This window comes from Mercenaria mercenaria, chromosome 9 (assembly GCF_021730395.1).
Source record: "Mercenaria mercenaria strain notata chromosome 9, MADL_Memer_1, whole genome shotgun sequence".
Lineage (NCBI taxonomy): Eukaryota > Metazoa > Mollusca > Bivalvia > Venerida > Veneridae > Mercenaria > Mercenaria mercenaria.
In genome coordinates this window covers 77,026,288-77,053,941 of record NC_069369.1, presented here as the reverse complement: position 1 = coordinate 77,053,941, position 27,654 = coordinate 77,026,288, and the positions used below count along the sequence as shown (strand labels likewise).

The 27,654-nt window shown below is 35.0% G+C and overlaps 2 protein-coding genes across 3 annotated transcripts in view; one reads left to right on the top strand and one right to left on the bottom strand.

Moving 5' to 3' along the window:
- Positions 1-27,654, bottom strand: part of LOC123547526 (NHL repeat-containing protein 2-like) — a 122,790-nt gene that overhangs the window by 50,746 nt on the left and 44,390 nt on the right. For both annotated transcript variants that reach the window (XM_053551788.1, XM_053551789.1), the window contains exons 5-7: positions 11,221-11,355; positions 5,299-5,431; positions 220-313 (exon numbers count right to left, since the gene is read on the bottom strand). In XM_053551788.1, the coding sequence (XP_053407763.1) occupies positions 220-313; positions 5,299-5,431; positions 11,221-11,355 (362 nt within the window). The remainder of the gene's footprint in view (positions 1-219; positions 314-5,298; positions 5,432-11,220; positions 11,356-27,654) is intronic.
- LOC123547527 (uncharacterized) lies at positions 14,449-18,336 on the top strand. The gene is made up of 2 exons (XM_045334699.2): positions 14,449-14,653; positions 17,026-18,336. Exons 1-2 carry the CDS (start codon positions 14,593-14,595, stop codon positions 18,006-18,008), a joined length of 1,044 nt encoding a protein of 347 aa, XP_045190634.2. The 5' UTR covers positions 14,449-14,592; the 3' UTR covers positions 18,009-18,336.

Sequence of the window (27,654 nt, the reverse complement as noted above, 5' to 3'; positions counted from 1 at the left end):
ACCAATTCGCCACTGAGGCCTTCTGTCCAAAGTTTAACACAAGTGGCAGTATAATCCCTGTAAGTATATCCTAGGAAACATACCCCACCAGCCTAGAAAATGTCCATCTCCCATCTACTTTTAACCCCTACCACAGCAGTGGCAGGTATCTGTCATTTCATTTTTGTAACCATCACTCTAAACTCCTGGCAATGATAATTTAGAATTTCTGTTACTTACTTGTTTTTATACCATACAGCATCAACAAGAAAGTAGGCCCAGATCTGGTGAGTACCTGCCATGGCTATATATAATACAGCATTCTTTTCTCCTCCTGAAATTAAAATGTATGTATGTACATTTTTTACGATTAACCATCATGGATTTAGTCAGATCATTTTAAATAACAAGAGGCCCAAATGAGTCTAAGTCGTCCACCTGAAGAGAACTTTTACCTTTTGATCATGCTTCAGACCCATTAAGCAGTTCATTAAATGTAATATACAGCTTTTTTTCTGTGACTGCCCAAAAAATGTGTAGCCACTAGCTTAGGAGCAGACTTGAAAGAAATCCAACCAAGTATGCTACAAACCAAGTCTGGCCCATCAAGTTCATAAGAATAAGTTGTTTTAAGATGATTCTTTTAAACTTCTAACAGCCTATACCCTCAGTCAAGTGGAAACATTTAAATAAATTTGAAAAAGGTATATCCAAGGATACTACATGCCAAGTTTCACCAAGACCAGGGCACTCGTTTGGCCATTTTTGGGGCCGAATATGGGTACCATTCCCCTCCTAAAATAATATGTTTTTTCCCCTTTCTCAGAAGAAAATTCCCCTGATGATAGGTTGTTTGACACAAATAGATATGAACTCTTTCTTTTAATATTATATAGTACCTCTAAGGAAGATTACTGTTGCAATATAGTCATATCAGTTAGGAATGATTGAAAACAGTATTAATAAGTGTGAAAAGTAGTTACCGGTACATATACATGGCTTAAACTTCCCCTTTTCGTCTTAAAATGTCGAAAAATTCCCCTTCCTGAGGGTATGGGTACCTGTCCCCAAAAGTTGTCTAGTGCCCTGAAGACCTTTCAAGTGGTTCATAAAATAAGTAACTTCAAAGGTGTTTTCCTATTTCTGGCTCTGGCAGCCCCTAAAAGGGGTCAGGTGGAACTATATGAACAAATTTAAGAGAAAACCCTACAAAGATATTACAGATCAACTTTAGTAAAGATCCATTCAGCAGTTCATGAGAAGAAGTTGTTAAAGGTTTTTCTATTTTTAACTATAGCAGTCGTTAAAATGGGCTAAGTAGAAACATCTGAAGAAAACTGAGAGCACCATAGAAGGAGAACAAAGACTAAGATTAGTGAAGATTCATCAAGTAGTTCATGAGAAAAAGTTCTGTCTATTGTTAGCTCTGGTGGCTCCTAAAAAGGACCATGCCAAGCCATTTGCAAAAATTTGTTAGAGGTCAATGCCTGGATGTTACGGACAAAGTTTGGTGTGATTCTGACCAGTAATTTCATTGAAGTAATGCATTTCACATTGATGTTATCAGCATCAGTGTGTGTAACTTGAAGAAGTACCATGAATTCATCATGACTTTCATTAAGATGGTCTAAAAATAGATTTGGATCACGAATCTTTGTCTCCTGTAAATTGCCACAAATGTTCATTCTTAACATTTCTGTGAATGAACGTTCTGATGTCATTTATCATGATGGAACATCATTTTACCAAATGGAACACTTCATGGTAAATGTGTGTCATGTGACAATGACATTTTACATCTACGTTTGCTAATTTAAGTCATTATCATAAAAATCATTGTGTTACAGTAAAGATGACAAAAGAAGAATATGTGATTCTTTTTTTTGAAACACAGACATTAAAGGTACTCTGATAACTTAACATTTGTAGCACCATGTAATAAAAGCAATCTCTAAAATTACTCAAACTCAAAACTCAGAGGACAGCAACAGTCTACTATTTGAAAGTCATGTAATACCCTAAAATCCCAAAAATAAGCTGGTTTTGAAAATAAGCCAGTCTCGAAAATAAGCCACCATTTCACTACAGGCAAAACGGGCTCATAAATTAGCCGCACTCAAAAATAAGCCGTTCATAATTTTTGTATCTGTAATAGTAATAATGACTTTGTTCGATCACCATGAAAGATAGCACAAGTTGCAAACGTGTACACAGCCAATTTATTTCCACATGTACTAGCAATAAAACATACTTTGGAATTAAAAAAAGCCACTTAAAACAATGCAAGTTGTACTTATTCTTAAAACCCTCGACAAATTCAAACTTTAAAAGCAATAAAATTACTGTCTCAAACACTTCTTGTCACGTCAGTTCTACTAATTATCATAACCCATCTTTATAACACATAGCAGTGTTTAACACCTATTGTGTAAGTTACTCATACCCATTGGGTTATTAAATCATCTATGTGTATTTGTTTGTTAGACCAGACAAAACTGTTTAATGGGTAATTACCTGTTAGCTTCGGATTATTTTCATAAAGAAATTGTAATAAAACAGGTATGTCAGAAGTACAAGTATTTACCAACGTCGATCTTTTTACTAATAAGCTAAAATATGACATCCGTATCTTCAGTATGTCGGTACTCGAAAATACGCCGGTTTTAAACCGCTACCGAATACATGTACTCAAAAGTTCGCTGGACTCAAAAATAAGCCGATCTCGATAATAAGCCACCAAATCCTTACGAAAATTTAAATTAAGCCGCGGCTTATTTTCGGGATTTCAGGGTATTACATTATACAAGATTTATATAGCGCCATTAACATGACAAACATATTCAAAAGGCACTTTACATAGTACATTTAAGGTAGCCACTCAGGGTGCCATAATTGTCCTCTACTAGTACAGACACAAGAGGAATCTGACCAGAGGGACAAGCAGAAGGAAGTCCTAACAATCGAGACAGAGAAATCCTTTAGATACAGGCCTGTCCAGCTAACTTTGCTTAGCTCTATGCAAATAGACAGTCTAGTTCTTTAAATGACCTATGTATAGTACCGATACACACAAGGGCATCTTTCCTAGAAAGAACAAGTACTGGCCTCATAGTTAGGTGGGGACGCTCAAGAGCATCTTAGAAATTTCCAGTGCTTGGACTGGGATTCAAACCCTGGACCCCTAGATTGACAGTTAAGCATGTTACCACTAGACCACTGGGCCACCCATAAATAAATGAAATATGTACAACCGCAGCATACATTTCATTTAACTTACATGGTCTTTATATAGGAGGGTATTATTGCCAAGTAATATTGAAAATCCCTTAAAAACAGGTGGAAGAGTTATGGCAAGAAGAATAAAACAAACCCTTTTAATTTCTGACCCTTAAGTGTGAACTTGACCTTAGAGCTCGGAGTTTGGGAGTTATGCAAGACACATAGTGCCTCCTTATTTTGAACATTTGTACAATGTAATATTACAAGAAAGCAGTGATGGTCCTGAATTACTCACATGACTTTAAACAAAATTTCTATCATGACAGCATTTTTTTAAACAAATCAACATGATGTCAAAAAGAAACAGTGATTTCAGAGTTCAGATTTAAGCCTGCAAACTTGTGAAACAAAGGTGATATTTATCCAGATTTTCTACTTCAATGTTTAGTTTAAGCAGACCCTAGAAGAGCCCCAACTTGAAATAACTTATCAGAGAGGACCTTATAATAACGAATGTTACAGACCAAGTTTGATGAAGATCCATCTAGCCTTTAACAAGAAGCTGCTTAGAGGTATTCCATTTTGCTCCCCACTGAACAAATCTGGGATAGGACCTTTTAATGATGTAACAACCCAACTTTTATGAAAATCCATCCAGTGGTTCATGAGAAGAAGCTGTTTTAAGGTATTTATTTTTAGGTCTAGTGGCCTTAAAAAGCAGCCTAGTGTCCTCAATTGAATAATTTTGATACAGAATATCCAAGGAACACCCAGACCAAGTTTCATCAATTTTCACCATATAGTTTCAGAGTTTGTGTTGTTTGAAGAAAAATGTGGATGGAGGATGGACAGGAGATGTATGACAGTGAGTGATTACAACAGCTCATCTAAAGCACTTCATATTCTAGTGAGCTAAAAATCTATTGCTGGATAGCACGCTTATTGAGTGGACACAAAACAGACACTGTTAATCTTTGCCCTCCAAAAGCAATGACATTCTATCTTACTATAGTGCTTGGTTTTGACTAGTTATTTGAATATCAGTTTGTGCATAGAAAAGTTATTTACTAATAAACTTTGATAATGTGGCAGCTGAGTTCAGTAAGTCCAGGGGTGTTCAAAGATAATCCGTCATAGATCTATTGCAAAGCAATTATTGTATTTACCTGTATTGGACAATAAACAGTGTCGATTGTATTCAGGTCAACTGCCACATTATCAAAGTTTATTAGTACTTGACATAATAAGCTGTGTTATGGACTCTCCCAAAGAGAGCAAACATGTCAAGCAGTTCGATAAAATTCTCAGTAAATTCATCTTTCTAGACGGAGGACTTATGAACAACAAATAAACTACAGTTGAATCTTGGTATCTCGACTTCCAAGGGATCGAGTGTTTTAATTCAAGATAACCAAAATTTGACTTAAAATGATATTTTGTGCATGTATTTTCTGGAAGGGACTGTGACCAGTTTTTGGTTCTTGCATGACCTCAGTGTGGCCAACTGTCAGATGGGATTTTTCGATATCATACACATGGGTAAAATCGCTTGATTCAGGTAACATTTTTTTGTTTATAATTTCCTTATTATTTGACAGATTTTAGTAAAATAAAAAATGTTGAAGACAGGAAAATAAGTGCTTTCTCCACCATGAACCAACTTCCAGAAACTCTTTATACTGTTCTCAAACACTTCGCCACGGACCAAATGCATACATAAGGTACACACTGGAATTTGGGCAAAGTTTTTGAAGACAGTATAGATTAAGAGGGGCAAATATTTCATGCTGAGGAAAGCACTCATTTTTCTGTCTTGAATACCTATCATTTCATTAAAATCCATCAGTTAACAAGAAAGTTGCATACAAAACTGTAGCATAAATCAAGCGATTTTCCCCGTTTGTATAAAATCAAAAAGTCATGTGGTTTGCACTGGCCACCCTGGAGCTGGATCAGATCGAACATATGGATGAGTCAAAAGATAAATGGTAGGCCAGACAACCAGATCAAAGAAAGTTGTTCCTGTAACAGCTCCTCCTAACCAGTTTGGTAGGGATTTATCTATGAAATACTTGGACATAAAGTAAAATACAAAGTTACCTATGCTATCAGCTATACATAAATCCCATGGTGAAGATAGTTCCTGTAGCGTACCAGATTTTCCTCCTTCTTTGTCGTTACCTTGGATACCTGTGCCAGCGAGTGTAACAACCTTTCTTTCATTGAGGTCAGCCTGTAATTTGAATACCTCTAGTAATCAGTTACAAACTGGTGTAAAATACTGAGACTTTTTGTTGTTGTTTTGCTGGGTTTAATGTTACACCAGCACAATTACAGATATTATACGGTGTCTACCCAGTTTTGGATTGCGGAAGGACACCTAAGGTGCCGGTCCGTGCATTTTTCCAGGCTCAAATCCATGGGTAGAACCACTTACATTTTGTATGACAGCTGGATGGATTCATGAAAAGGAAGAATAATATACCTCAAGTCAGGTTTGTTTGTTTCCCAATCCCACTGTGAACTGAGGGTCCACCTGGCTCAAGATACAAATCACTCTGACAGTAGTAACTGAAGAGATCCTGATGACAGGTGTGCAAGCATCACCAACCTAGAGTGATCTATATTTGTGTTAAATTTCATGAAGATCCATCAAGGGATTACTTTGTTATGTGGAAATTAATGGATTGTTAAACAAATGAAGGCCTATCATTCTAGTTACTGAAATGAACCTGATGAAAGCTGTGCATGCACCACTGCCCTATAGCGATCTACATTTGTGTAAAGTTTCATGAAGATCCATCAATAGGTTACCTAGACACAGCCAGAAATCCCTATTTTTTACCAAATCAAGGGGAAATCTCTGCTTTTAGTGGTCCATGGGGCAATGGTCATGTGCTAATGAATAATTATGTGAGGTTTGGCGAGCTAAAATATCTAATAATTTTAAATAACAAGCATTTTCAATTTTTGTTTTTACCAAGTCAAGGGGAAAAACTCTGCTTTTATTGGGTCAAGCTGGATTATGGGGAATAAAACTAAATGTGAGCAAAGGCCAAGTGCTAATTAATAATTATGTGAAGATATGTGCCTCTTGCGAAAATACTTTATGAATTATGAGCATTTTCAACTTCGGATGGACAACCGACCCAAATTCACACAGACAAAATGACAATGCCAAAACAACATCCCTCTGCCTTCAGCTGGGGGAAATAAAATTATCATTACCAGTTTTCTCACATAAATCACTGATCAGCAGGTTTATTTTATATGACAGGTCAATATATTCAAGACATATTTCATGTCAACACATTATTACTTGAATTAACAATCATGTGTCTTAAAGGTCATAAACTGGACAAGTGACACCATTTTTATTTTGCATGAAAATGTAACAATAAATTTGCCTGAAGTCACTGCAATTTGCGGAATGCAAAGTTTCAACTTTTAATAAATTTACTAGTATTACTGCTGTACTGGCTGTCTTTTTCTGCAGCATTGTGTATGAACCTTGACCTTCTTGTGTTACCCCTATAATAGCAAATACATACACTAAGGACTTTAAAGCTTAACTAGAGAGAGTTTCAAATAGGCTTGGCTTTCTACTCAATCCTTCATGCTCTAATTATGTAGCGTTTCATGCTGTAAATATATATAAATAAAATATTGTTTAAACCAAAGCTACACGCCCACAGTTTGGGTGAACTTTTTAACATGTTTATTTCCACCAAGTTTGGCATAGAATGTACCTATGACACTGAAAAATGATTAAGTGGGTGAAATAAAAGTTAGATATTGGTAAAAATGCAAGAAGAATGTACATTTTCTGCATTAGGTCAAAAGCCTAGCAATTGTTTACTGCTTTTGCACAATATTTTTGGTTTATTATAAGAATATCTGCCAATAAGTTTGTACCACTAGAGTGGTGGAACCTATGCTCGCGGTATTCCTTTGCTCGTGGTATTTCGATAAATATGCTCTCTGCAGAAGCACTGATAAAAATATTTCATCATGCTATGTTCAACACCGACCAGTGGTGAAATGCCTTTACAACAAACGTAGCGATAGCCGCGTGTGCCGCTCACGTCACGTATACAGCAGCCGATACATTTTACGCAATCTGTATCCGTCGCACAAATCTCACACAAATATATCAAAATCACTAAACTAAAGCTAGTTTTTTAGAAATCATGCATTACATTCAGATATAAGATACATTTAAGAGCAAGATGTGATGAATGTGACGCCTGGCTACACTACGAGTGCCTTTCGAACCATGAAAAGATCGATGTTGATCTTAGTATTTTGACAAAGTCCAAATGGTTCTTTCTGAGATGTAGGGAGGAGTAAATTTCCTACACACAAAAGAAGTGTAGAAAACATTAGCGAGTTAATCACTGTCGTTGTTTGAATCCTTAATTTTTTAAACAACATTATTATACGTTTTTAAGCTTTGTTCTAATAGTGACTCCATTTCGGAAAGGGAAATATACACATAGAGGCACATACTAAATTTTATCCCCATTTATTTTGTTTTTCACATAATAAATGAGTAATGTTCTAAATATCATATTCGCATATGCTTGTTTGTTCATTTTTAGCCTGCTGATTTTTTTTCTCGTCCTTAGTTTAATCGATATTACATACCGCCAGCATAGGTTCCCTTCAGGGCGAATTTTCACCTTTTCACGTATGCTGTGTCGATAGTTCACGAGACGACTAAGTCACGTGATGACGTACATCAACAATATGTTTCGATAAAAGGAGGATAACTTTATGTTTTTGCATAGGCAAATCGAAATAATAATTTTTTCTTGCTTCTTAAAAAGATTATATATGTACAAAATACCGCGAGCATAGGTTCCACCACTCTAGTTACTTTCAGAGTACTCACATTTTATGAATTTTTGAGAGAAATTATTTTTCCCCTCAAATGTGTGGGTTAGTCCCTTTAAAAATGCCCCGTCTATGTATTTGAAAATTTTTATCCATGAACATTATCGCAATGTATTATATTCATGAAATATACACAGTAAATAAGGGTATTAACGTAGTAATTTGTCTGTGCTAAACAAAGTGTAACTACCACTCATGATGCTTACATTCGAGCAAGTTGTGTTCGGATATATAGAGATTTGGTTGTTGCACTTAATAAGAATATCCAATATCAGTTAAGTATATAATATCAGAGAAAAAAAATGACCAATTTGTCCGATGATAAAAGGACAAATTGATTTTCACATTGCAACACGCCAATATAGTGACGTTGACTGAATTTAAAACACGCATGTGGTGCTGTCAAGCATATATTAAGAGTCTTTAATAGAGCCGAAGCCTGCCCAGTGTAATTCTGGTGACTTTCCAATCACGATATATTAACTAGGTGGTGTTTAAACCTTTTCAATATATAAGATTTTGAGAAATGCAGAGTCCTTTGGAGCAGAATAAAAGTCAGTACTGAGTATAATGAACAGATCTTTTATCTAACAAAGGTCTGGATATTTTGATATTAAATGTTGTTCATGAGTTTGCAATTGACTTCAATATACAAAAAAAATTTAATATTGATAAATGCATTGTGAATTTCGTATAACATGAAAAACGCCCCATTGACTTTTTGTTATTTTCTTTTCATTAATCGCATTTTTATGGCTCAAATGACATTACTTTTGGATCAACCCTTGTATTTTAAGATACAGTAAGGTAGAAAGGTAGCGGACAGCTTGATTGTTGATAAAGATGTTGTTAGTTTATCAAATATTTCTGTGTTTTGATAATATACTCCTTAACCTTAAAATACACTTTAAAGTAAAACATTCCTGTTAACAGACACATAAGAATTCAAGAATTGGTATTTTTATACTATTAATTACATTAAAATGTATTAAATTGCAATTATACCATTTAAATTCATGCTCACTAAGTCTTTATTCATGGCCAAATTTGCATAATTGAAAATGTTGACGAAAAGAAGACAAAATTATGATATGTCTGCTATTTACATAAATTTTATTGCTGTAATATAGTTTATATTAGCATATATCAAACTGTTAATGAAAATTATAAATGTGAATTAGTTCTTTTTTAATAACCACAAATATTTTGCATGCTAAATTTGAGAAGTACTTCATATAAAACCTGCAGGCAGAACCTTTGTACAAACAGAGTCAATGAGGTACATGTAGTTTAATGGTTTTGAACAAACTTATCTATACACCCCAATTTTATGGTAAATAGACCAGATTAAAGACAAACATCTGCTTGTGTGCCATAACTGTTTTCTTTGACACCATATATGTTTGATATAGTGTTTACCTTAAACTAGTCATTATTGGCTTTGTTTAAAAATATCTACGATTAATTTTTTCTGTTGGGTTCAATGTCGCACAGTCAAATTTAAGCTCATATGGCGACTTTCCAGCTTTCTGCGATGGAGGAAGAGCTCAGGTGCCCCTCTATGCATTATTTTATTACGGGCAGACATTTTGGTAAAATCATCGACCTTCCGTAAGCCAGCTAGAGGCTTTCTCACATGAAGAATTCGACTCCTAGAATGAAGCTTGAACCCACATTGGTGAGGGGCAAGTAATTCAGAGTCAGCGACCTTTTTCCCTCAGCCACAGAGGTCTCATCCACTATTAAGTCAATGGGAACTTAGTTTCACTGGCAGAAAAAAAAAACAAGGAAAAACTTTGCACAAGAATGGAATGCACTAAGGTAGTATTTCTCTATTTAAACCTATAATAGGTTTTCCATGGCCAAAACTGTTCAGACACCAGATTGAAACCTTTTCCATGGGAAAATTTGTTTTAACACTAGATTGAAACCTATTCCATGGGAAAATTTGTTTTAACACCAGACTGAAACCTTTTCCATGGGAAAATTTAACACCTGAATGAAACCTTTTCCATGGGGAAATTTGTTTTAACACCAGATTAAAACCTTTTCTATGGGAAAATTTGTTTTAACACCAGACTGAAATCTTTTCCAAGGAAAAATTTGTTTTAACACCTGACTGAAACCTTTTCCATGGAAAAATTTGTTTTAACACCTGACTGAAACCTTTTCCATGGGAATTTTGTTTTAACACCAAATTGAAACCTTTTCCAAGGGAAAATTTGTTTTAACACCTGACTAAAACCTTTTCCATGGAAAAATTTGTTTTAACACGTGACTGAAACCTTTTCCATGGGAAAATTTATTTTAACACCTGACTGAAACCTTTTCCTTGGGAATTTTGTTTTAACACCTGACTAAAACCTCTTCCATGATTAAAACCTCTAATTACTCTTACCTGGAAATTTGGTCCAGACACTATAATACTGAAAACTCTTCTTTTCTACGGGGAAATTTTTTTCAGATCCCAGATTGGGACCTATCTTTTTTGTTCCTTGGAAATTTTCTCCAGATATCAAACTGAAACTGCAGCTATTTTAATATTTTCTTTCCAAAGGAAATTTGGTCCAGATACCAACTTGAAACCTACAATTTCTCTTATACAGGAAATTTTGTTCAAATACTGTGCTGACTGAAAACTGTAATTTCTCTTTCATGGAGAAATTTTATTTCATTTTTTCAGTGAATTATCAAAAATATTAGAGTGAAATATTTTTCATAGGTAAGAACCTATTAATTAAATAGGTAAATTTAGTCCAAACATGAAATAAAAAGAAAAATTGTTTATTTTACATGTAAGATCAGAATTTCTTTCACTCATAAACACCATACCATACGTTTTCACTCATGGCTACTCCACTTGTGAAAATATTGCATCTGGTGTTCTTTTTATGAAAGATATTCCAATCTTATGCTGAAACAAGCAGATATCATCTATATCTTCCATGAGATTCTTTGTTACAATTTCAGACTGAAACCCATGGGATATTTCATTCAAATACAAGACTGACACCTATCATTTGTCTTCCATGTGAGGTTTTGTTCAAATGCCAGATTGAAACATATCTTTTCTCTTCTGTGTGAAATTTATTCAATTTCTATACTGTAATTTACAATTTCTCTTACCTTTCTGATAGTGTGATTGTCAGTATCAGCTATGTAAACACTGGAACCATCCAGGGCTAGACCTTGAGGTGATGAAAACCGGGCCTCCTCAAAACAACCATCTTTATTCCCTCTGTCTGGGCCTCCAATCACATGCTGTAACGTAAAATGGTAAGTATACTTTTTACTATATACAATTGAAACTCGGCAATTCAAATTCCAAGGGATCAAGCATTTTACTTCTAGATAATCAAAATTGGACTTTAAATGATATTTTGTGCACGTGTTTTTTATGACAGCCCTTAAAAATGTCTTTGAGATTGTCAGAATTCTGAGATAAGGGAGTTTGAGATATCGAGTTTTAACTGTATTTGAGCCGCGTCATGAGAAAACCAACATAGTAGGTTTGCGACCAGCATGGATCCAGACCAGCCTGCGCATCTGCGCAGTCTGGTCAGGCTCCATGCTGTTCGCTTTTAAAGCCTATTGGAATTGGAGAAACTGTTAGCGAACAGCATGGATCCTGACCAGACTGCGTGGATGCGCAAGCTGGTCTGGATCCATGCTGGTCGCATACCCACTATGTTGGTTTTCTCATGGCACGGCTCATTTTATTTCAACTGTGAAAAAGTCTGAATCTTGTTTAAATTGTTTCTGGGTACTCATCCTTGCAGAAAAACAGTACTGTAGTAGTCTGTACTCTTTAAGGGCTCTTGAACATATTTAGATATATATGACAAGATTGCTTTATAAATGTGGAATAATAACAATAAAAATAACAACACTAATTTCAATTCTTTACATACACAAGATTTAAAATCATCTGTAAAAGTCTGAGACAAATCTGCCTATAAATGAACAAAGCATTGGTTTCTGGATTGCACAGACGGATCAAGGACAAACCATCCCACTCTTTCTAGGGTGACAAACAATAATATAAAAATATATGTGTTGTGACCTGATGGTCAGTTACTTCATCAATCTTTTATGTCTGTAACATGATTAATTGATAATTTGCATGCACCTTTTACGACACCTGAACCATAAAACCCTGTGAATGGTGTCATGAAATTAACACTTTCATTATTTTGTGACTTTTTGTCACCAGACATGACATGACTGATGTCACATTACTAATTGGACGGCTGTAATGTGTATTCAAGTATTTCATGACTGGACAGGAACAAGTAACCTCGACAAATACATGGTCTTTTGATCATAAAGTGAGCTGCAGCTGCAACAAACAGTGTAAAACTTTGATATAACAATTTGTCTTACAGACACCTCAAGAAACAAGTCAATTATAAGTCAAGCACTTCTTCTCTTTATCTTATATCAAACAATGCACAAAACACTGACCCTTTCCATAAACATTGTTTTATTCATGTATTCCTGTAGTTCATTTAAGAAATAATGTATTGAAAAACCATGTTTTAATGCTAATAATACACAACAAGAGGGCCAAGATGGCCCTAGGTCGCTCACCTGAGTAACACACCATAACAGTGTAAACATGTTTTACCTAGTGATTTCATGGAGACACATATTCTGACCAATTTTCATTAAGACTGGACCGAAAAACATGGCCTCTTGCGTGTAAACAAACATTTTCTTTGATTTGACCTAGTGACCTGATTTTTTACCCCACATGACCCATATTCAATTTCATCTATTGTTGTTAAAGTCTCTATATGGCTGCAAAAGCCAAAATAGCAATTTTTGACCCTTTAATGTAGAGCTAGTACCTAAGTTTTTCAAATCATAGTTTATTTATTTATTTATTTGGGTTTTACGGCGCACCAACACGGTATAGGTTATATGGTGCCAAACAGGATTCAAATCATAGGTATGAAGTTAAAAAGCTTTAAAGTGAAGACAAAATTGTATATATATTTCTCAAAAATAGATATATTAACAATATTTTAACACCTGACATTGCTTTATGTAACCGTTGTAAACAGTTTAACCTGCCTTAGCTGCCACCTGTAATAAGCAGCCTCTGGCTTAAGCAGCCAGTCAGTTAACTTACTGAATTGACATTTTGTTCTAATTTCTACCTGCATACAGCAGCCACCTCCCTTAATCAGTCTACTCCCTTAAGCAGCCACCTGTCTTAAGCAGCCATATTATGTCACTCCCTTGGCTTACTGTCTAATACAGGCCCGACTGTTAACATTTCAGTGGTACAGAACATAAGTATTCAGAAGACCCTTTAAAGGTCCATAATACTTAATTTTTTTACCTTAAAAACAGATGAAACAGTTTTCCAAATAGATGTTGTGCGTACTTACATGGTTAGAAAGGCACTACTTTTAATATTGCACATGAACTGTTATAGTTAGAGCCATAAAGGGAGGTAATAAAAACAATAGATTCAGTAAAAAATTCCAGTATATTCAGCAATATTCAAACCTTTGACAAATGTTAAAGAAAGTAATTATCAAAAATAGGATTTAACAAGACATTAATGTGTTTTATGTTCAAAACGGAAAATGTGGCAGCCACATTTTAAACAAAGGCATTATGAGCCTTTAAAAAAATCACAAACTTTATAGTATTTATTGTGGATTTTCATTATCTGTTACAGTCGAACTTCACCTGCTTGAAATAGATCATTCAAACACCACCTCTTGCTGGAACTCATCATCAGGTCACTGCAATATCACTGTATAATGTATATTGTTCGAATGCTTGAATAACAGATATAACTGGTCTAAATTTTGCCAGTCCCGTCAAGTTCAACTGTATGTATAAATGGGGCAAATTTCTCTGTCTGTTTAAATATCTTTCATTTTACAAGCAGTGCAACTGTGCACTTTGTGTAATAAATTATTACTAGTTTTATCGGGCAATCTTCGATGACAATTATAATTCATTTTCTTTTTTCATTCTTTGGGGCAGTTTCATTGTGATTGTGCCACATTTACATAATTTATTCGGAATTCAAAATAATGACAACAGCAATGAACAAATTTCATGAATGTTTTATAAGAATTATTTCTGTTTAATGCTAATTAATATGTTTTGCTGTTGTCTTGAATATGAACATGTTAAAGAAGAAATAAAATATATTTTAGCTACAAAAAAAATTCTTCAGTATTGTCAACAATGTCAGGCCAATTCAGGTAATTTGTCAATCAAGACAGGCCTTTAATTACCAGTAAGTCACGTCAACGTGCTTTAAGCTCCGCCCACCTGTCAACAATCATAAAAATAACATGAAAAATCAACATCCAAGTGCTTATATTGTCATTAGCGGAAATATAGATCACTGTGTCCGAGCTCCTGCTCTAAACAGACAGGACAGCAGTAGATTTTTCTTTTTGGTCTTAGAAAACTTTGTGAACATATAAAACCAAAGAAATTAACTAAATACATATTTTTTTTTTAAAAATGAGGACCAGATCAAGGACTACCTTAACTTTCGCTATTTTTACTGTTCTTTTAACTAGTGGTAAGTGAGATTTTGATTTTTTTTATTTATAGTCAATGCCAATAATGGTAACTAAACCAACACACTGTTTTTAAATAATTGCCTTTCTAATTCCTTCTGATCCACCTTTTGATCTAACAGAAGAAAATATATTTATTTCATTAAACAAATAAACCATAGTTAAAACCAAATTATTTAATTAAAAAAAAAACCTTTTCTTTTATAATTCTTCAGTCAAAATTTGTATACCCTGTGGTAGTCATTTTATAAGTAGAAAAATATTTATTCAACAATATTATCTTCTTGATATTCTTAGTTTAAAAACAAAATCAAAGAAAAATTCATTTTTTTTTTTTTTGTATTTTTTTATCATAATTCTACAGGTATATCTTTTCAAAAAATATCTATTCATTTAGTTTTTTATGCTTTAAACAGAAGTAATTCAGTCTATACAGTAAATACACAAATGCATTATCCCAGAAGTATTTTTTTTTTAATAGAAAACTGACTTGCCAAGATTTCTCTTCAAAGCATAATATGGAATATTATACTATTGAGTTGATCAGGGCATTTGTATCTGGTCTAAGAGGTCAACAAGACATGTTTTCTGTACTGATTCTGGCCTAGTCTGTCAGTTTGACAGAACTCCTGAAATATAAGGCTTTAGATCTTATGTTATATGATTAGAAAAGCACTAGTTTTAATAATGCAGATGAAATTTTACAGTCAGAGCCATAAAGGGAGGTAATCAAAACAACAGATTCTTTCCACTATAACGGATTAATATTCAAACCTTTGACAAATATTAGAGAAAACAATTGTCGGAAATAGGATTTAACAAGAATTAATATATTGGCTGACAATTCAAACTGAAAGAATGTACTGGTCTTAACATTTGTAAGTTGGACATCCGAGAAGGATAATGATAACTACACTCAAAGAATAGCTTGCTTAGTTCATAGACAAAACTATTGCCCGAAGTTCAAAGTACATCATAAATAAATTCTTGACTTTAGCCCAGTAAAATTTAGTGTCAAACTGTATAGACTGGTCAACAGAATAAATTATTGACTGGATATTTATATAAGACGTTGTGTAATAATATTGACCTACTGATCTCAAATCAAGTAAATTAAAGTCATTTTCTTTTTGAATAAACAATTAGTACAATTTTTACTTCACATAGCAAAATGTAATGGAATTCTCTTCAGAACAGCAGAAGTGCACATTCCTAATCAGGCTGTTCATTGTTTATAAATTATCTCCCTTCGCTTATAAAAAGTTAACAGTTTGACAAATATGGCCAAAAAAAAATACCATAGGTAGTTCAAACCAAGTGTCATATATTCTTTGGTTGGAGATAAACTAGTGAAATATTAGTAAATTTTAATATGTACAGCATATCATATAAAGTAATTAATTCTGGAATATATGAAACAATTATAAAATCTGTGTTTATATTAACCTTTCGCCTGCTAAATTTCTATAATGGACTGTCCCATCATTCAATTTGGGCAGTACCATTTATCATTTGGAGGGGTGTTCACTGAAAATTTACTGACTGAATAGCAAACAGTGCAGACCATGATCAGACTGCATGGATGTGCAGGCTGATCTTGGTCTACACTTGTCGCAAAGGCAGAATCACATGCCTCCAGCAGGCTAAAGATTACAGTTTTATGCTGATTCAATACAGACACACTATTGCTTTAAAAGCAATATTTCTGTAAGATGTGTTAAAGTGGCATGCGCCAGTCTAAAATTAGATCGTTTTAAGCATGTACTGATAGTTGTAGTGTAAACATGGAGTTAAATATTTGATTAATACACAATAATAATTATTGCATTTTATCTACATAGAGCAGTTAAAGATGTTTTTTAAATTTTTTAAATACTCATATTAAGACTGTTATTAAAATAACGTCAAAAAAATAATCTCACAGGGTGCGGAGGGCCAATAATTAATCACTTACTAAGTTTACACTTAATTGCCAATTCAAAAAAGTGTAAAATGTCTGCACGAACAAACTGTGCAAACTGGTTGTCCTAAAAATTCAACTCCAACCTTTTGTTGTTCTTTTTTGGATTTTTTATTATGATTAGACTTGCATTTTTTGTTATAGGAGCAAAAGGTGTTATCTTAACTATAATATAATAACTGGGACTTTATGTACAGTTTGAGGGCATCAGTGTTCGAGCGATCCAAGGTAGAACAATATATATATGTGACATTTGAGCACAGGAGGGCATGTGAGCAATCCGAATTCAAGTAAACAATGCTGGATTTATCTAGCCTGGAGTGAGGAGAGTATACTGAGACAGGAAACTATAAATTCCTCACATTTTACTATCATTTTATACAAACTTAACATTTTGAAAATGTCTATTTTCAGGAAAATGCCAATTCCCAGGTCTCTCCGGTATGTCTAATATGTTTGGATCTATGAATCCATCCATGATGTCTGGCATGAGTGGAATGTTCGGGTCCATGAATCCATCCATGATGCCCGGAATGAGTGGAATGGGTAATTTAGGCTCCAACATGATGATGAATAACATGATGATGATGGGGTCGCAAATGAACGATCCTTTGATGAGTCTCGCTATGGGAACCATTGAACTGAGCGGTTCTGAATTAATGGTTCTCAACAACCTTGTATATACTATTGTTGGTCCTGGAGCTACTGTAAATCCAGCCTTGATGGTCCTCTACAGCAGTGATGGTGGACTTCCCATTAATGCCGCTAAAATGATCCCATACATTACCATCATGCAGGGTATAGCTAAAGACATGAAAATCAAAGTGCCTGGTGTGGCAGGTGAAGCAACAAAAGAACAAATTGAAAACTACATTTTCCAAAAGTCTCTCCAGTGGATGCAGCAAAGAAATATGGCTGGAGCTTTTGTTGAAAATGCTGGACTTTTCTTAATGAGTAATGCCATGAACAATGGTAATCCATTTTCCAGTTCAAGCATGACATCATCATCATCACAGTCATCAACAGCAAACAGTGCTGCTGCAACCGCTCGTGCAGCAGCAGCTGCTCGTGCTTCACTTGCTCAATTTGCCGCATCTCAATCTGATAAAAAAGCAGCTGCTGATCCTGCAGCAAAACCATCAGCACCAAAAGCAGCAGCTTCAGCAACGACTCCAAAACCACCGTCACAAAATGATATCTTTGCCAAAATGATGGCTGCTGCAAACAGTCAGGCAGCGTCAGCTATGGCATCAGGATTAATGTTACCGCCTGGCATGACAATGCCGTCAGGTTTAAGTATGCCAATGACATCTGGACAATCTTCAGGTACTTCAAACGGGGGCATGAGTCCAATGAATATGATGGCAATGAGTGGAATGGAAATGATGGGATTTTAGACAAGGTTTCAAAACATTCACGTGGCATCTTGTTCAAAGATTTAGGACGAAGCAGGAGCAGAGGAAGAGCTTTTATTTTCAGCCGGAAATGAAATAAATGTTACATTTTTGAGACATATTGCCTCATTCACTACTTGATCATATTCATCAACCAAGCTTCCAAGTGACTGTACAGATTTTATTTTTATTTAACTGGCACTTTTCCTAATTTTGTTAAGAATTTGCAATGAGTAAACATTTAATAATATTACTATTGTAGTTTCACTTTTGCAACTGCTTTAATTTTGAGCAAAAATAATACTAAGGTACAGTGAATATCATAAAGTGTTGTATTTCTTGTGTGTTTTTTTCTCATAACATCAAAAACTTTCGGAAGATCAGAAATCATTTTATTAAGTAAGTGGTGAGACAAAAGAATATTGCATTACAGACCAGAGTTCCAGAAACTCAATGTTCTTTTTACTGTACTTTAGTTGGAGTAATATTTTGCCTAACTTTATTTGAAGATTTAATAGACAGCCGACATATTCGAGTCTGACATATTGATGTTGTTAAGATTTTGTGTTTCGTATCAGTTTATACTGAGTAAGTGGAAAAGTTTGCGATGTGGAAACGTTCATGAATTTCTTGAATATCAGTCAACATAAAACTGAAGTGTCAAGGTGTTGTTAAAGCCCTGCTCCGCGGCTATTCAAATTCTATTGTGTGTATGCAACCCATGATTACAAAAGGTAACAGTTAACGGCCACGCGACACACTTTACTTCATAGTTCATAGTCTGGATTTTCATTCTTTTTCACTGACAATTTAAGGTAGGACTGGAGCAGGTCTTTAAACCAAACAAAATCAATAAAAAGAATAGCCTAATCTGACTGATGTAAAGCAAGAACATTTGCAGTTGGGAGGTAACAAAATGCAATTACATAATCTCCAAACATGATTGTAGCATTCTTCGACTATGAACTGCATTAGTATCCGGAGGATGCCTATAGGTTTATTTCATATCATATTTGTTGACTGCCTGATGAAGACAAAATAAATTGTCGAAACGTCAAATAAAATGGAGTTAGCCTTGTTATTATAGAGCATTAAGAGAATATAAGAATCAAATGAAATTTGGGAAATGTCATTACTTGTTGGTTACCCTAATTTAAAGAAGTTCTGTGGTTTCAATGTCTTCTTTACTTGACTTTAGACACAGTTATATTTTAATGATTTCCAATATCTAAGAATCTCGTAAAATTAATTTATTATTTTTTAATGGTGAAGATAAAATAATTGACATCTGTTCAGTTTAAAGATTAAGTTTCTTAACCGTAAGGGGTATTGGGTTCATACTTTGGGTTCTTACCAAACCCTGGTCACGTCAAGGTCACCTAGGTCAATGTTACTAACAAGAGCACCACCTTGCGGGTGCTGACGCTCATCTGATTTTTTTTGTGTAATAGAAATATTGTCCTACCCATGATTTTCTAAGTCTAAAAAGGGCCATCATTCTTGCAAAAAGCAGGATAGGGTTATGTTTCTTGATGTTCAGTGTCCACTTATGATGGTGAAAAACTGTTGCAAGTTTTAAAGCAATAGCTTTGATAGTTTATGAGAAAAGTTGACTTAAACATAATACTCAACCAAGAAAATGATTTTCCAAGTCCAAAAGGGGCAATAATTATTGCAAAAAGCAGGATGGAGTTATGTTGCTTGCTGTACAGGGTCGGCTTATGATGGTCAACAAGTGTTGCAAGTTTCAAAGCAATAGCTTTGATAGTTTAAGAGAAAAAGTTGACCTAAACATAAAACTTAACCAAGAAATCTGATATTTTCTAAGTCCAAAAGGGGCCATAAATCTTGCAAAAAGCAGGATGGAGTTATGTTTCTTGCTGTACAGGGTCAACTTATGATGGTGAACAAGTGTTGCAAGTTTTAAAGCAATAGCTTTGATAGTTAAGGATAAAAGCTGACCTAAACATAAAACTTAACCAAGAAAACTGATTTTCTAAGTCCAAAAGGGGCAATAAATCTTGCAAAAAGCAAGATGGAGTTATGTTTCTTGATGTACAGGGTCTGCTTATGATGGTGAACAAGTATTCCAAGTTTCAAAGCAATAGCTTTAATAGTTTAGGAGAAAAGTTGACCTAAACATAAAACTTAACCAAGAAATCTGATATTTTGTAAGTACAAAAGGGGCCATAAATCTTGCAAAAAGCAAGATGGAGTTATGTTTCTTGCTGTACAGGGTCAGCTTATGATGGTGAACAAGTATTCCAAGTTTCAAAGCAATAGCTTTGATAGTTTAGGAGAAAAGCTGACCTAAACATAAAACTTAACCAGGCAACGCCGACGCAGACGCCGACGCCGACAACCGCTCAAGTGATGACAATAACTCATCATTTTTTTTCAAAAAATCAGATGCAATAATTATTGCAAAAAGCAGGATGGAGTTATGTTGCTTGCTGTACAGGGTCGGCTTATGATGGTCAACAAGTGTTGCAAGTTTCAAAGCAATAGCTTTGATAGTTTAAGAGAAAAAGTTGACCTAAACATAAAACTTAACCAAGAAATCTGATATTTTCTAAGTCCAAAAGGGGCCATAAATCTTGCAAAAAGCAGGATGGAGTTATGTTTCTTGCTGTACAGGGTCAACTTATGATGGTGAACAAGTGTTGCAAGTTTTAAAGCAATAGCTTTGATAGTTAAGGATAAAAGCTGACCTAAACATAAAACTTAACCAAGAAAACTGATTTTCTAAGTCCAAAAGGGGCAATAAATCTTGCAAAAAGCAAGATGGAGTTATGTTTCTTGATGTACAGGGTCTGCTTATGATGGTGAACAAGTATTCCAAGTTTCAAAGCAATAGCTTTAATAGTTTAGGAGAAAAGTTGACCTAAACATAAAACTTAACCAAGAAATCTGATATTTTGTAAGTACAAAAGGGGCCATAAATCTTGCAAAAAGCAAGATGGAGTTATGTTTCTTGCTGTACAGGGTCAGCTTATGATGGTGAACAAGTATTCCAAGTTTCAAAGCAATAGCTTTGATAGTTTAGGAGAAAAGCTGACCTAAACATAAAACTTAACCAGGCAACGCCGACGCAGACGCCGACGCCGACAACCGCTCAAGTGATGACAATAACTCATCATTTTTTTTCAAAAAATCAGATGAGCTAAAAATAGAATTAATAGAAAAATTGGCTTCTCTTAGGAAACCAGCAAGAAAACAAAATCAACAGTGATAAACATTCTTAACAATCTGGTACTGACCAAACCGTAAAAATAAGAGAATATGTTCTTTCCATTTCTTGACGGAACAATTTTGGTCTACTTTTGTTTATGATGAGCCAATAGCCTTTTTACAAAATATGGGAAATTATTACATCATTCTAAGGATTATAGATAGCACAGCGACGAAATACAAATACAATCACATAACATAGAATATGAATGAAAGGTAGAGGACTCATAATGGTATTCCAAATTTTTCATGCAATTTACTTGTTCTCTATATTCTACTTTAGTATTCTCCAGCAATTCAAGATATTCTGATACATAGATTTAGCTTTCGGTAACACAGTCAGAAAATGTCAGAATAAATATAATGAAAATATACAATCTTGAACAGAATGTATGCAATCAAACAGAAATTATCAATTGTCACTATAGGTCTAAAACCTAAATCCAAAAGAAAACTGCAAAATCATGTTGAAGCGATAATGAGTATTTATTATCTGTTTTTGTAATGTTTTTTTTTTTTTTTTAAATAATTATCAGCTTTAATTTTTCATTGTTAAGGAATGTTTGTGGTTTTTATATAATGATACTTGTAATTCATGCCCATTTTGAAGTCTTAAGTTCTGACTATACAGATGAAACTTGGTATCTCGAATACCAAGGTATCAAACATTTTACTTCGAGATAACCGAAATTCTACTTAACATAATATTTTATGCATGTGTTTTCAGACGGGACTTGAAAATATCTTCAAGATAAACAGAATTTGGATAAATGCGAGTTCAAATATGAAAATAAAGTCTTAGTTGATATCACCAAATATATGGTAATTAGACAGCCTACTACAATGTATATCTAATCCATTCAACTTTTTGTACTATTCTGATGTCCATACTGTTTCGTGTTAATTAAAAGAAATGTTCTGAACCTAAGACACTGTGTTAAAATAAATAGAAAATTTGAAAATTAAAAACCTGAAAAATAATAATTGCGTTTTTAATACATATACTTTCATTACAATTCTCATACAGTCATCCATTGTGCATGTGAACAAGATGGACCTTCAGTTATTTGTTTTGAAGACCTCTGGTTCTTATCATTCGTCAAGGAGAAAATACGCATCGCTTGGGGATCAAAGCTCTCCCTACTGAGCTGAGTGGGCAGACGGCTGATAGTTTCAGCAAACTGTGGTTTGTGGATTTTAGATTAATCTGCTGTTCCAATAAAGAATGGTGGCAATATAAAACAAGAGGACCATGATGGTCCTGAATCGCTCACCTCTTCCCACATGACCCAGCTTTGAGTATGACGCTGTTTTTTCTATTATTTGACATAGTGACCTAGTTTTTGAGCTCATGTGACCCAGTTTTGAACCTGACCTAGATATTATCAAGATAAAAATTCTGACCAATTTTCATGAAGATCCATTGAAAAATATGGTCTCTAGAGAGGTCACAAGGGTTTTTCTATAATCTGACCTATTGACCTAGTTTTCGAAGGTATGTGACCCTGTTTTTGAATTTTACCTAGATATCATCAAGGTGAACATTCTCACTAATTTTCATGAAGATCTCATTAAAAAATATGGCCTCTAGAGAGGTCACAAGGTTTTTCTATTTTTATACCTACTGGCCTAGTTTTTGAAGGCACGTGACCCAGTTCGAACTTGACGTAGATATCATCAAGGTGAACATTCTGACCAATTTTCATGAAGATCTTGTGAAATATATGGCCTCTAGAGAGGTCACAAGGTTTTTCTATTTTTAGACCTATTAACCTAGTTTTTAAAGGCACGTGACCCAGTTTCGAAACTGACCTAGATATCATCAAGATGAACATTCAGATAAATTTTCATGACGATCCACTGAAAAATATGGCCTCTAGAGAGGTCAAAAGATTTTAATAATTTTAGACCTACTGACCTAGTTTTTGACCGCAGTTGACCTAGTTTCAAACTTGACCTAGATATCATCAAGATGAACATTCAGACCAACTTTCATACAGATCCCATGAAAAGTATGGCCTCTAGAGAGGTCACAAGGTTTTTTTATCATTTGACCTACTGACCTAGTTTTTTAAGGCACGTGACCCAGTTTCAAACTTGACCTAGATATCATCAAGGTGAACATTCTGACCAATTTTTATGGAGATCCATTCACAAGTATGGCCTCTAGAGAGGTCACAAGGTTTTTCTATTTTTAAACCTACTGACCTAGTTTTTGACCGCACATGAGCCCGTTTCAAACTTGACCTAGATATCACCAAGGTGAACTTTCAGACCAACTTTCATACAGATCCCATGAAAAATATGGCCTCTAGAGAGGTCACAAGGTTTTTCTATTATTTGACCTACTGACCTAGTTTTTGATGGCACGTGACCCACTTTCGAACTTTACCTAGATATCATCAAGGTGAACATTCTGACCAATTTTCATGAAGATCTCATGAAATATATGGCCTCTAGAGAGGTCACAAGGTTTTTCTATTTTTAGACCTACTGACCTAGTTTTTGATGGCACGTGACCCAGTTTCGAACTTACCTAGATATCATCAAGGTGAACGTTCTGAATAATTTTCATGAAGATCTTGTGAAATATATGGCCTCTAGAGAGGTCACAAGGTTTTTCTATTTTTAGACCTACTGACCTAGTTTTTGAAGGCACGTGACCCAGTTTCAAACTTGATATAGATATCATCAAGGTGAACATTCTGACCAATTTTCATGAAGATCTTGTGAAATATATGGCCTCTAGAGAGGTCAGAAGGTTTTTCTATTTTTAGATCTACTGACCTAGTTTTTGAAGGCACGTGACCCAGTTTCGAACTTGACATAGATATCATCAAGGTGAACATTCTGACCAATTTTCATGAAGATCTTGTGAAATATATGGCCTCTAGAGAGGTCACAAGGTTTTTCTATTTTTAGATCTACTGACCTTGTTTTTTTAGGCACGTGACCCAGTTTCGAACTTGACCTAGATATCATCATGATGAACATTCTGACCAATTTTCATAAAGATCCCATGAAAAATGTGACCTCTAGAGTGGTCACAAGCAAAAGTTTACGGACGGACGGACGCAGGCACGCACGGACGGACAGACGGACAACGGACACCACGCTATCACAAAAGCTCACCTTGTCACTTTGTGACAGGTGAGCTAAAAATACCAGGCTGACTTCCAACTCCTATAATCCAGTCATCATTGCAGTAATGCTCGAATATTCAAATGCATTAGTTAATATTAATTTATTTTAGCTTGACTGTGATGAAAGCTTCAAGCTTATCAATCCGACTAAAGTCCTTGATCTTCTGAACGAAGATCTGAGAACGACCCATTCACATTCGTCTTCTGTATATTTTGGATTTCCAATATTGCTATTTTTATTTTTGCAAATCTATTTTTATTTGAATCAATCAGACAACTTGTTCGAATGTCAATGAGTAAGAAAAATGTGCTGTCAATCCAGAGCTCGAAACCGGGACCCCTCGCTTACAGCGCAAGTGGCCTACCGACTGAGCTGACTGGCTACCTGACACATTATGACATAAGAATTGTAAATATCAAAAATCAAGGCTAACTATAGATTTGCAAAATGTTGTAAGTTAAGCTCTGATTGGCTAGCGAAAGGGTCGTCAGAACGAGGCTATCAATAGCTCGTTCTCAGATCCTAAGCGTAGCATAATAGGAGATGTACTTTAGTCAGATTGCAAGCTTATTTAACCACTCTCAAGTCCTCTCCCTGGAAAAACCAGTTCTGAAGTCATACAAGAAGGCTGGACGCAACCACACTGTGGCTTGAACCCACAATCTCTGGTCCTTAAACATATATGGTGTTTAACTTTGTGAAAAAAGCAAACACATTTAAGAAACCTGAGAATGGCATGTCACATCATTACAGTGAACATGCGTGTGAAGTTTCCATTCCTTCTGGCAGTAATATACCATTTTACATACAAAAAGCTTTTTATAATAACCAACTAGACTGCAAGAATGTCACAATATACGTCTATCATGTAGATGTTACAGTAAAACATATTCAGTATAAGTTTGGTAGACAGTAAACCCAAACAATGACATATCCAATTCTAACAACCAGGTTAAAAAGTTTCAAGGATAAGCTATTTACAGTAGCAACAAAGGGAAGTAAGTCCGCAAGAAATATACATTTTGTTTTTTCTAAGTCCACAAAAAACTCCACCAGGTAGAGATACCTTAAAATACACCTAAAGTTTGAAAGTAACATCTATGTTGTACCAGTCAGAAAAGTGGTCTTGGTTTTTTCCCTACAGTCAATTATAAAAAAAAGTTACAATATAAGTTATTTATGGTAACAACAAAGAGAAGTCAATTCTTTAAAAAAAACTTTAAACAAGAAGCTGCGTCCAATAAACGCTTGATGCCCCCCGGTGGCATCCTTATCGATACAAAGCAACCTTAGTCCAAAACAAGGTCAAGTTCAAGGTCAAACTCAGGTCAGGTGATGTCAGAAAATGAAAAATGGTCACAGGTTACATCTGCATTAGTATCAAGTCATTCTAGTAAGGGGTATTGATGCTAGACTAAAAGGTCCCATTTGGTTAACCAAGAGATGGCCCATATAAAGCTACCTAAGTCCAAAATGAGGTCAAGTCCAAAATGAGGTCAAGGTCAAGGTCAAACTGAGGTGAGGTGATGTCTGAAGATGAGGAATGGTCACATGTTACATCTGCATTAGTATCAAGTCATTCTAGTAAGGGGTACTGATGCTAAACGAAACGGTCCCATTTGGTTAACCAAGAGATGGCCCATATAAAGCAACCTAAGTCCAAAATGTGGTCAAGGTCAAGGTCAAACTGAGGTCAGGTGATGTCTGAAGATGAGGAATGGTCACAGGTTACATCTGCATTAGTATCAAGTCATTCTAGTAAGGGGTATTGATGCTAGACGAAACGGTCTCATTTGGTTAACCTCATACGGACAGACAAACGAACTGACGAACAAACGGACAGGACAATCATTATATGCCTCCCGCATCAGTAGATGCCGGGGGCATAAAAAAAAGTCCACAAAAAAATCCTTACCAGGTAGCGATAGGTAAAAATGCACCTAAAAATTTGGTGTAAAATGCATGTTGTACTACAGAAAAGTGGTCTTGATTTTTCCCTATGGCCAGTAATAAAAAAGTTACAATATAATCTATTTATAGTAACAACAAAGGGAAGTAATTCCGAACTAGGGACCTGGTTCAAGAAGATATGCTACAGACAATGTTTGTGGACGCCGCATACCCGGGGCGTTCCCATAATATGTCCCGTTTAAAGACTGCCAGGTGGATAAAAAGAGCATAATTGTAAACAAGAGGGCCAAGATGGCCCTAGGTCGCTCACCTGAGAAACACACCATAACAGTGTAAACATGTTTGACCTAGTGATTTCATGAAAATGAATATTCTGACCAATTTTCATTAAGATTGGACCAAAAATGTGGTCTCAAACAAGTATTTTCTTTGATTTGACCTAATGACCTAGATTTTTGGCCACACGTGACCTAGACTTCATCAAGGCAGCCATTCTGATTAAATTTTATGAATATCCACTGTAAAATGCAGTCCCTATTGCATACAAAAGGTTTTTCTTTGATTTGACCAGGTGACCTAGTTTTTGACCCCAGATGACCCATTTTCAAACTTGATCTAGATTTCATCTAGACAAACATTCTGATCAAATTTCATGATGATCAGGAGTAAAATGCAGTCCCTATTCCATACAAAAGGTTTTTCTTTGATTTGACCAGGTGACCTAGTTTTTGACCCCAGATGACCCATATTCGCTCTTGATCTAGATTTCATCTAGACAAACATTCTGATCAAATTTCATGATGATCAGGAGTAAAATGCAGTCCCTGTTGCATACGCAAAGTTTTTAATTGATTTGACCTAGTGACCTAGTTTTTGACCCAAGATTACCCATATTCAAACATGACCTCGATTTCATCAAGGCAACCATTCTGACTTAATTTCATGACAATCTGGTGCAAAATGCAGTCCCAATTGCATACGCAAGGTTTTTCTTTGATTTGACCTAGTGACCTAGTTTTTAACCCCAGATGACAAATATTTGAACTTGACCTAGATTTCATAAAGGTAATCATTCTGACTAAATTTCATGAACCTCAATTGAAAAATTACAGCCTCTATTGCATACAAAACGTTTTTCTTTGATTTGTCCTAGCGACCTACTTTTTGAACCCAGATGACTCGTAATCAAGCTTGACATTGATTTCATCAAGGCTATCATTCTGACCAAATTTTATGAAGATCAATTGAAAAATACAGTCTCTATCGCATACACAAGGTTTTTCTTTGATTTTACCTAGTGACCTAGTTTTTGACCCATATTGAAATCTGACCTAGATTTCATCAAGGCAATCATTCTGACAAA

Coding starts and splice junctions, on each gene's coding strand:
- LOC123547527 (XM_045334699.2), top strand. CDS start 14,593: ATGAGGACCAGATCAAGGACTACCTTAACTTTCGCTATTTTTACTGTT. Junction 14,654..17,025: donor TACTGTTCTTTTAACTAGTG/GTAAGTGAGATT, acceptor GTCTATTTTCAG/GAAAATGCCAATTCCCAGGT.